Below are 11,523 nucleotides of genomic sequence, written 5' to 3'. Positions count from 1 at the left end.
TGATTCTAAATCTTATATAGTCGAACGTGCGCAACGCACTGGGCTCAACTTCAGTGGCTTCAAATTATTCATAGGCCCAATTGTAGACCCCCAGATATTCACCCAAGGAACAAGTGTGCCAAATTTCAGCCAAATCCAACAATTTTTGACGTCTCCAGGTTGCCCCAAAGTTTTAGCCTCGTTTTGGCGAAAAACTCGTCCCCAGGCCCCAAAAATCAAAATTTTTGAAAAATGAAAAAGAATCCCCCAGATATTCACCCAAGGAACAATTGTGCCAAATTTCAGCCAAATCCAAGCATTTTTGAAGTCTCCAGGCTGCCCTAAAGTTTTAGCCTCGTTTTGGCGAAAAACTCGTCCCCAGGCCCCAAAAATCAAAATTTTCAAATAAAGAAAAAAACACCCCCAGATATTTACCCAAGGAGCAAGTATGCAAAATTTCAGCCAAATCCAAGCATTTTTGAAGTCTCCAGGCTGCGAAAAACTCGTCCCCAGGCCCCAAAAATCAAAATTTTCAAAAAAAGAAAAAAACACCCCCAGATATTCACCCAAGGAACAAGTGTGCAAAATTTCAGCCAAATCCAAGCATTTTTAAGTCTACAGGCTGCTCTAAAGTTTTAGCCTCGTTTTGGCGAAAAACTCGTCCCCAGGCCCCAAAAATCAAAATTTTCAAAAAAAGAAAAAAACACCCCCAGATATTTACCCAAGGAGCAAGTGTGCAAAATTTCAGCCAAATCCAAGCATTTTTGAAGTCTCCAGGCTGCGAAAAATTCGTCCCCAGGCCCCAAAAATCAAAATTTTCAAAAAAAGAAAAAAATATTTCCAGATATTCACCCAAGGAACAAGTGTGCAAAATTTCAGCCAAATCCAAGCATTTTTGAAGTCTACAGGCTGCCCTAAAGTTTTTGTGACAGACACACACACACACACACACACACCTATATACGCGTCCCAACCGGATTGTGGGGACACATGTCTCATCCTACGATGTGGGGACAAAATTCACCTTTTTTCAAAACGAGCTTTTCACTTATTCTAACCAATAAAAAAGACTCATTTTGCATTTCTTAAGTCAAATTAGCACTTATATAACGGTCATAAGCCGTGTGTTCTCGATTTATTGAAAAATGTCCCCATAATGCTGTGTGTGTGAAAAGTAACCTGACTTACACACAACTGAATTTGATAAATTTTTGCACTGTGGGGACATCTCAGTTTCGTGTGTATAGCATTGTGAGGACATAAGCCTGATGTCTCTAGAAGGCTAATTCTTCGAGTCTTTGATGACCTGTGAAGCTATGATAATAAAGGAAGAAAATACCTATGCTTTCCTGTTTTTATTGAATCTTTCTCTTTACATGCCTACTGATACTCTCATTTAATACTCTCATTTAATTCCGAAACCGGCTCCATAAATACCTCCAATCAGAAGGTTACAAAGGTGGTACACGCTTTTTTTATAAGAACCAGAAAATTTTGGCTCAGGCCATCACCCTCGATCCAAACAACATCCTATCCAAAGTTGAAAAACAACGTTTTACAGACTTACATAAAACATTCGATAATGTTTTTAACCCAAAATTTGGAGTGTACAACGATCGTAGTGGACGAATCCGAGCCAAATTAAACCTTGGCCCAGTCATACCACCACCACGCAAACCAAAGCTACCATTTTATACCCAATCTCAACTTCAATTGCTACAAGAGGAAGCCGACAAACTGGAAGAACTCGGTGTTTTAGCCAAACCGGAAGACGTTGGAGTGGATGTTTAATTTGCCTCTCCTAGCTTCCTCACCAAAAATCCTGACGGTTCACATCGTTTCGTTACCGCATTCAACGAGCTTGGAGAATACTCCAAACTTCTACCAGTAGTATCTCACAGCTGTGACGATGTACTGCGTCAATTTTCATCGTGGAAATACATTATCAAAACTGACTTGAAAAAAAGTTTTTTTCAAATACCACTCGACAAATCTTCCATACCTTATTTGGGAACAGTCACTCCATATAAGGGCCTACGCGTTTACCTTCGATCAGCAATGGGGATGCCAGGTTCCTCTGCATACCTACAGGAACTAAAGTCGCGTGTGCTTGGTGACTTAGTAGAAGAAGGTATCGTTTTCATCGTTGCTGATGATCTGTTTGTTGGTGGTAACACAGTCGAAGAAATCTACAACCACTGGTTTATCGTCCTATCCCGATTACGAGACATTAACCTTACGTTCTCATCCACCAAAACAGTCGTGTGCCAAACTTCCCCAACTATCCTTGGTTGGAAATGGACATCCGGAACACTTTCCGTCCTTTCCCAAAAAGTTGCTCCGTTGATATCAGCAACTCCACCAGCTACATGCACCGCAATGCGATCGTATATTGGGGCATACAAGGCCATGGCACGCTGCATACCAAAGTATTCGTCTGTCGTTGCACCTCTTGAGGATATGATAAAGGGTCTAGATAAACTTAACAAAATTGATTGGACCCCAGAACGACTAAATTACTTCCATCACTCTCAAGACGCACTAAAATCACCATCTACCTTGACTATCCCAACACCTGACGACCAACTCGTAATGACCGTCGATCTATCACCTGTCAACAATGGCATAGGCGCAATCTTGTTTGTGGTACATGATGGAAAAAGAACTCTAGCTGACAATTTCAGCTTGAAATTGAAAGAACATCAAATTGGTTGGCAACCATGTGAACACGAAGCGTTAGCTATCACCACGGGGGTAAAACATTTTGCCCCATACGTCAGGCTATCGAAACATACCTTACAAATTCTATCCGACAATAAGCCATGTGTTCAAGCATTCAACAAACTCCGAAAGGGACAATTTTCGGCGTCTAGTAGAATATCAATTTTTCTATCATGTCTCAGTGAACACCGTGTTACTCTGTCATATATCAAAGGTGTTATGAATTCGTCGAGCGACTATGGATCTCATAACCCGCGTTCATGTAACGAAGAGTCATGTCAGATCTGTAAATTCGTATCTGAAACCATCTCATCAGTCGTTAATTCCATCACTGTGTCTGATGTCATCTTGGGAAATGCCAAAATGCCCTTCCTCAATGCCAACGCTTGGAAAGCCGCACAACACGATTGTCCAGACCTACGTCGAACCTATGCCCATCTTTCAAATGGAACCCGTCCATCTAAGAAGGCCCATAATCTAATAAAAGGTGTTCGACGATACTTGCAAATCGCATCAATCAGTAACGCTGGTCTTCTCGTCCATCGTGTCCACGATCCATTCGGGTTTCAAAGAGAGCTTATCATCGTCCCGAAATCAATCGTACCAGGGCTTTTAACAGCTCTTCATCTTCATTTCAGCCATGCAACCAAAAACAACTCTCGCAACTGTTCAACAGACACTTCTACGCCATTGGATCCGAAACATCCATCAAGCTTATCGTCGATGGTTGCAGTCATTGTAACTCGTTGAAGTCCCTACCGAAAGAAATCATGGAACAATCATCTGGACCTACTCCGAAAAACCCTGGTCAAAAGTTTGCAGCTGACGTTATCAGAAGATCACGTCAAAAGATTCTCCTCGTACGAGAAGTCTTCTCTTCCTTCACGTGCGCATCGTTCATCCCAGATGAAACTGGCGAGATTCTTCGTACCCATCTGCTAAACCTTACTACACTCCTCCGTCCCGACTCGTGTACCGTCAGAGTGGACAACGCTCCAGGTTTCCAGAAACTGCACCAGGACGACATTTTGAAAAGTCACGGTATAGCTCTCGACTTCGGACACGCGAAGAACCCCAACAAAAACGCTGTCGCCGATAAAGCCATACAGGAGTTTGAACAGGACACAGGAAAAAATTTACGATTTCCAAGGTTGGAAATTTCAAGTTTTCTTAGTTGGAAAAAAGATAAAATCCAATGGAAAATCCAACCTGAAAATGTGGGACATTCTCCAAGGTTGGAAATTTCAAGTTTTCTTAGTTGGAAAAAAGATAAAATCCAATGGAAAATCCAACCTGAAAATGTGGGACATTCTCCAAGGTTGGAAATTTTGCATTTTCCATGGCTTGGAATTTTCGTAAATCCAGGTTGAAAAAAGCAAAAATCCAAATTTAACAAGGTTGGAATTTTCGTAAATCCAGGTTGAAAAAAGCCAAAATCCAAATTTAACAAGGCTGGAATTTTTTAAAATTCAGTTGGAAAAAAGCCAAAATCCAAGCTTAAACAAGGTTGGAATTTTCAAAAATTGAGGTTGGAAAAAGCCAAAACCCAAATCTTCCACGGCTTGGAGTTTTCAAAAATTCAGTTGGAAAAAAGCCAAAATCCAAGCTAAACAAGGTTGGAAATTTCGAAAATTCAGGTTGAAAAAAGCCAAAATCCAAAAAGTGATGGCAGAGATGTGGAAAAGAGATCTTAAACAAGGTTTTTGTTTTTGTGAATAGTCACTCGCTAGCCTAGGCTCGATGGCTCCCGGTCAATCTCTCGTTATTGTTCGCACAGATACGTGGTTGATCATAGGTCACTCACACAGCTCAGCAGGGCACTATTTGAAACTATGACACAAGTATCCTATGTGCTTCACTGTGCGAACTCACTGCGATTGACCGAGGCCGCTCCGAAGAGACGCCTCACCTGACGGAAACTTACAGCTTGACTGCTCACATTATAGCCTAATATCTAGGTTAGCTATACATCAAAACAGTTTTGAGCGAAAAATCGCTTGTGGCTTTCCCAAGGACATGCGCAGAAAATGGTTAGAAAAACGTAATTTCCACATGGATTTTTAACATTTTCCAAACTGTTTGGAGAAACACAAATTTTATATCGCTTAAAATCAGACGAATTCATTATGCCGAGCGGACGCAGTCTAGAGTGAGTCTTCACAAAAGGCTGCGGAACGCCGGCTAAGCCCTCTTCTCACTTTCGTTTTCGGATCAAGATGGCGTCGCCAACGACCGAAAAAACTAAAGTGAGATATGATGTGACTAAATCTAATAAATCTAATGAGAACAACACAATCAGTGAGGAAAATCAATTAAATGATGCAGATTTAACAAAAACAAACGTTGAAGGAACTGATAGGAATGGTAGTTTAAAGGAAAGAGGAAGAGACAAGAAGAAAAGGAGGAAAAGAACACCCTCTCCCTCATCCTCCTCCAGCAGAAGTTCCAGTTCATCATCAAGCAGCTCAAGTAGCTCCGATTCCTCTGAGGAGAGACGGAAAAAGGAGAAAAAGAAGAAGAAGCAAAAGAAGAAAAAGCAAGTCAAAAAGAGACGAAAATCCAGAAAAAGAAGCAGAAGTTCCTCTACCTTATCATCTAATTCGAGTGACGACAAACCAGAATTATTCCAGATGGACGTCAATGAACATGCCTGGAAACTTGATCCCAGACTTGTGAAGTATCTGGAGAAGCACATCAGGAATTACATACCTGATAAAGAGCTTGAGAGGGACATACTGGAAGAAACACCAGTCCCAAGCAACGTCTCACCTGAGTTAAAAATGGATTCATTATTCGATTGCTTACTCAGAGAAAAAGGGTCAATGGGAACTAAAACCCTGGCCGTGGACAAATCGATATCCCGGATATCGAATAAAGTCAGAGATATCTTGGCTCCGCTTGCCAAAATCTGGCAGAGCGTTGAGAGAGCAAGATCAGGAGACGAGAATGAAAAACTCGATCTCGAAGAGGTGGCCACTCATTTCCAACAGTCGATACTGCTGTTAGGACAGGCCCTCAATGCCAGCAATTTCTTCCGAAGGAAAAATGCTTTGATGGGACTTGGCATTCGTGAAAGCCATATCAGTGTGTGGCTCAGAGAGACCCTATTAGAGGAGTTACAAGAAAGTGATGGAAAACTTTTTGGAGAGGAGACAATAAAATCCCTCGCAAAACAGGCAAAAGTGAACAACCAGTCACTCAAACAATTCCTCTTTTCAAAAAGAGTACAAACAGCTAATCGCACTCCCTTTTCATGGAGCTCCTCCCGATCAACAAGCCACGGAGAGGGGCACGAACAAACACCGATGAACAACAGGCTGGCTTGCACCACAGAATTCAAAACCGAAGAGGCAAAGGTAAGAAAAATTCTGTCAAACTTCACAGAACCTCTCTCCAGTCAAGCAAAACCTCTGCTGACAAACGGGGAGTCACAAAAATTTGGGAAAATACACCCAAGTATAAAAAACCTCATAGAGGATTTATCAAATCCCCAGTTGACACAGACTGGAAGGACAGGATTTTTTCAAAACAATTGGTCAAAACTGACTCAGGACAAATTCATCTTGGAAACAGTTTCAGGCTTAGTGATCCCAATAATAGGGAAGCCAATTCAAAAAACAAGACCACAACAAATAAATTTCAATTCCAAAATGAAAGCCTTGATAAGAGCAGATAAAACCTTACTGGAAAAAGGGGCTGTGAAGAGAGTTCTAAACACAGAAGGTCAATTTTTGTCCACTCTATTTTTAAAAGAGAAAAAGGAACCAGGAAAATACAGGCCAGTTATAAATCTAAAGGAACTGAACTCATACATTCCATATCAAAAATTCAAAATGGAAACTTTGAAGGATGTGAAAAACATCCTCCAGAAGGGGGACTTCATGGTCAAAATCGACCTGAAGGACGCTTATTTTGCAATACCGTTGCATCCCCAATCAAAGAAGTATGTGAGATTCAGCTGGGAAGGAAGCCTATACGAATTCCAATGCCTGATGTTCGGATTGGGACCAGCTCCCAGGTTCTTCACAAAACTACTCAAAGTACCCATTTCACTGTTGAGAAGGTTACAAATAAGAGTCCTCATATACATAGACGACCTATTGATAGTAGCAGGGTCGAAAGGAGAAGCAATCTTCTCAAGGGACACAACAATCTTTCTTCTGGAGAATCTAGGGTTTACAATAAATCTACAGAAGTCTGTACTGGTACCAAACCAACAGATGGAGTATCTGGGAGTCTTAATAAACAGCTGCGATATGACCTTCAAAGTCCCACTAGAGAAAGTGCAAAAACTGAGGAAATTATGCATTCAAATGTTGAGTCTGAAAACTTTTCCCATAAGGAAACTAGCGAGCCTAATAGGGAATCTTATGGCAATCGCCCCAGCCTTCACCCTAGCACCACTCCAAATAAGGTTCCTTCAAAAATGCATGAACACGCAATTAGCGAGATGCGAACAGAGATACGAGTCTGCAATGAGCTTGGACAACAAAGCAACGGAGGAGCTAAAGTGGTGGGTAGAAAACCTTTCGACAGGAAATGGGAAAAACATAAACATCTTACCCCCAGATTTAATTATAAGCTCAGATGCGGCAAAGGGAAGAAAAGGAGGATGGGGGGCCCACTGTGGTCAGATCTCGTCAGGAGGACTATGGCAAAGTTGGGAAAAAGAGGAACATATAAATGTCCTAGAGATGAAAGCAGCTCTCATAGCTCTGAAAACCTTTGTGAAGGGAAATCATCTGAAGTCAATACATCTATTGATAGACAATCAGGTAGCTCTAGCTCACATTGTGAAAATGGGTCGACCAACAAATTTGACTCTAGTAAACATAGCCAAGGAAATATGGTCTTTCTTGACCCAGAAAGGGATCACTCTTACTGCAGAATACATCCCATCGAGCTTGAACAAGGAAGCCGACTTCGAGTCCAGGAACTCGACAGACTGGAGCGATTGGAAGCTAAAAAGGAGGGTTTTCATACAGATAGTGGAAACTTTGGGAACTCCAGAAATCGACCTATTTGCTTCCAGAACAGCCCACCAACTGGAAACCTATTTCAGTTGGAGACCAGACCCGGATTGTCAAGCAATAGATGCATTAACTCAGACCTGGGACCAAACTCTAGCATATGCATTTCCCCCATTTTCTCTGATAGGGAGGTGCCTGGAGAAAGCGCAAAGGTCTCGAGCTACAGTAATTTTGATAGCCCCAATCTGGACAACCCAACCCTGGTATCCAGTTTTACTGGGGATGTTAATCTCAAACCCAAGGAAGATAGAAATGGAAAGGGACACTCTAACCCACCCATTGGAGGAAACGCACCCTCTCATTCGAAACAAAACACTGCACTTGGCAGTGTGGGAGATATCAGGGAACATGAGTCTTCAGAGGGCATATCACAAACTGCTGCTACCCTTATCCAACAATCCAAAGCAAAGGGAACTAGGAGACATTACATGTCAGCCTGGAAAAACTTCAGTAGCTGGTGTCGTAAAAGGGAAATTGATCCCATTTCAAGTACTATAGAGACCGTAGTCAACTACTTGACAACCTTATTCGAAGAGGGTAAAGAATATAACACCATAAATGGGCATAGATCAGCCATATCCTTTTACCATAGAATTGTTGAAGGGCTACCAGTGGGGCAACATCCACTGGTCACTTCCTACTAAAAGGAGTTTCAAGACAGAGACCCCCGATGCCTAAATATACGGAAATATGGGACATCGACACAGTGTTGAATTGTATGAGGGAATTACCAGAAAACGAACATTTACAAACTAAAGGAACTTACTTTTAAAACTGTAACACTTTTGGGAATCCTGGCGCCAAATAGAGGCTCGGAACTTACGGACCTGGATATTGATCTCATGGGGAAATCAGAAACGACTTTCATTTTTCATTTAAGTACACCACCCAAGCATTTCAAACAGAAAGAAAAAAGATGAACCAATAGAATTTAGGAAATTTGAGGGAAATAGGAAGCTTTGTCCATATCAAGCCCTTACCGAATACATCAAAGTTACAAAGGTGTTTAGGAAAAAACAGCAAACCTCTAAATTATTTTTGAGCTATGTCGAACCACACAAGCCCGTAGGAAAGGATACAACAGCTAGATGGTAAAAAGAGATGTTAAAAATGGCGGGCATTGACATCAACATTTTTCAGGCTCACTCCAAGAGGTCAGCCTCTTCTTCAAAGGCATACAAAAAAGGGGCAAATCTAAAGACATTTTAAAAATGGGGAACTGGTCTAATGCATCAGTATGGCAAAAATTTTACAACAAGATTCAGTTCGGCAGAAAAGTACCAAAATATACTCCTACAGGACTGAAGTTGCTTTAAACGAGGACTTAGCCGGCGTGCAGCAGCCTTTTGTGAAGACTCACTCTAGACTGCATCCGCTCGGCATAATAAATTCGTCTGATTTTAAGCGATATAAAATTTTAAAATTTTCTGAGGCCGAAGGCCGAAAAGGAAATTTGAATTTTATGAGCTTAAAATCAGACGCATTCATTCCCATCCCTCCTCCCTACTTTGCTTTTAAACTGCTTACACTGTATTTATCTTTTATGCAGAGAACCACAATCGAGGGAAAAGACGTGGTCGTGGCGGCAGACGAGGAAGGAGATCTTAAACTTTATATCTATATAGTTTATATTTTATTTACTTATTAATATTAGCATTTCATTCAAGGAAAGATATATTAATATATACGTCACATGCGACGTCTGTGGGGTTACCGGTGCTGGCGGGCATTAATCAGGCGAGTTTTGTACGATTTGTATTGATATTGATAAACCGTCAAACTAAATAATGTAAAATGAAAATAGCGTAAGTATAAAGTTTGACAATAATGAAAGAATATAAGCCTAAGTCTATGAGTGAATCTATAATTATGTAGGAAATAAGTAAAATGTCTGAGTTGAATAATGTGTAAGTCACAAAAGTAAAAAGTCCTAACTTAAGGTGTGTCAGTGAAAGAAACTTACCAGCTGGCCAAATGTGGATGCTGTGAAATGATGCCAGTAGGTAAATGAAAAGCTCAAATGTAGAACAAACAATGAACCATGAATAAATCAAATCCAAAATCAAAATGTGAGCAGAGGCTGAGACTGAATGCGTGCTCACTGAGTGCCACATGGAACAATGGTAGCCATATTGAATTTATGAAAATTGATGACTAAGTTGCATGATGCTTACTGTCTAGTGGCATTAGCAAGACTGACTTGAGACACACCTTTTATGCATAAGTCTACCATGTTGGCATGCCAATTCCAACATGATGACTCATCATAATGGTAGCCTAAGAAGTGAGGTCAAGGTCAAAGGTCAAATAAATTATGATGTCAGGAATAATTAGTATAAATAATTAGGCTAATGAAAATAAATTATGATGTCATGAATAAATTAAATTAAATTGAATATTTTACTGATTGCATAAATTATAAACTTTTGTTTAGTTTTGATTTTAAATTTTTTTTTTTTCTATATAAAGCAAATTAACTTAACACTCCCCAAATGAAAATTAACTTTGGAAGCGAAGTCTATATTTTTGGCTAGTATGCCAAGTTTGTAAATAATCACATTCATCTACATGATGAATTATTACCAGTCCACGTACAGCACGATGGGTTTCGCGCATAACAGTTTCATTTTCGTTTCTATATATAATTTTTGCCTTTCGTGGCAACAAGTCATCTCCAAACTCCAATTCCTTTACCAAACCGTATGTATATTTGTTTGATAATGATGATTCATGTTTAATGAACAAAACATGTCTCCAACACTAATTTGATCGCTTACGTACCATTTCGTTTGCTTGACCAATTTTGGAACATGTACGGTGAGCCAAACGTCAAACCATGTATCGAATACCTTTTCGTTATCCTTCAGGATCTTGGTGGGATGATCGCATAGTATGAGCCCGTCGATTGCTCTGTCGTTGTTTCTGCCTAGCATTAATCGATTTGGTGTAATGAGGTCTAGGCATTCGAAATCTCCGGTGACATCTCCAATAGCTAAGGGTAAGTTGTTGATTTGGTTAGCAATTGAAGCTGTTAATGTCTCCCACTGGAGAATAGATAATCTTTGGTTGTTGAGTGATTTACTGATGGAATTGTTTATTTCTTGTATCTTCCGTTCAACTTTCCCATTCATATTATGTCCTTGAACGGGGCATACTTGGAAATCGACTTTCGTCTTGTTGAGATGGTGCTGCAAATCAAGTAGGTTGATATTCATTTCTTTGCAGCTCTTAACCAATTGGCTTCCTTCATCACACATTAGTCGTTTTGGGAATCCATGATCTGCAGCAAAGCGTGTAATGGCTTGGATGAAGGCTGTTGTTGAGTAATCATCCATTGTCTTGATCTTCACTGCACTTGTTGAACAGCAACAAACACAATCACCCATACTTTGACAGTGGTACGTTTATGGTGCGGTGAATAAGATGAGTAAGGACCAGATAAATCCATTGAGTGAAATAGAATGATGGTGCGATTGTCAAATTGAAGATTGGAATGGGTCCCATTGCCATTTGGAACCGGTGCGTTTTTCCAGAAATCTACATCTTTGACATGAGCGTTGATCCTTTTCATGAGATTTCGACCATTGATGATGAAGCATTTCTTTAAAACATGTCGTAGAGTTGTTTCGATGCCACAATGCTGAGTGTTTGGATCGTGCCAATGAACTTCTGAAGCAATGCTGTAAGCATTGGTGAGTTGTTGTCTAGGATTGGAACCATAAATGTCGTTGATGTGAGGTCTTTCATGGTGTCATAGGCTAAGAAACTGTTTACCTCTACTTGATTTTCCGCA

General features: G+C 40.5%; 1 protein-coding gene across 1 annotated transcript; it reads left to right on the top strand.

Moving 5' to 3' along the window:
• Positions 1 to 4,799: 4,799 nt before the first annotated feature.
• On the top strand, positions 4,800 to 9,422 carry LOC136805351 (uncharacterized). The gene is made up of 2 exons (XM_067061938.1): positions 4,800 to 6,056; positions 9,280 to 9,422. Exons 1-2 carry the CDS (start codon positions 4,917 to 4,919, stop codon positions 9,376 to 9,378), a joined length of 1,239 nt encoding a protein of 412 aa, XP_066918039.1. The 5' UTR covers positions 4,800 to 4,916; the 3' UTR covers positions 9,379 to 9,422.
• The last annotated feature ends 2,101 nt before the right edge of the window (positions 9,423 to 11,523 follow it).

This window comes from Clytia hemisphaerica, unplaced genomic scaffold (assembly GCF_902728285.1).
Source record: "Clytia hemisphaerica strain Z4C2 unplaced genomic scaffold, Clytia hemisphaerica genome assembly, whole genome shotgun sequence".
NCBI classification, from domain to species: domain Eukaryota; kingdom Metazoa; phylum Cnidaria; class Hydrozoa; order Leptothecata; family Clytiidae; genus Clytia; species Clytia hemisphaerica.
Note: the sequence above shows the minus strand (reverse complement) of the source record. Positions and strands in the feature narration are given on the sequence as shown.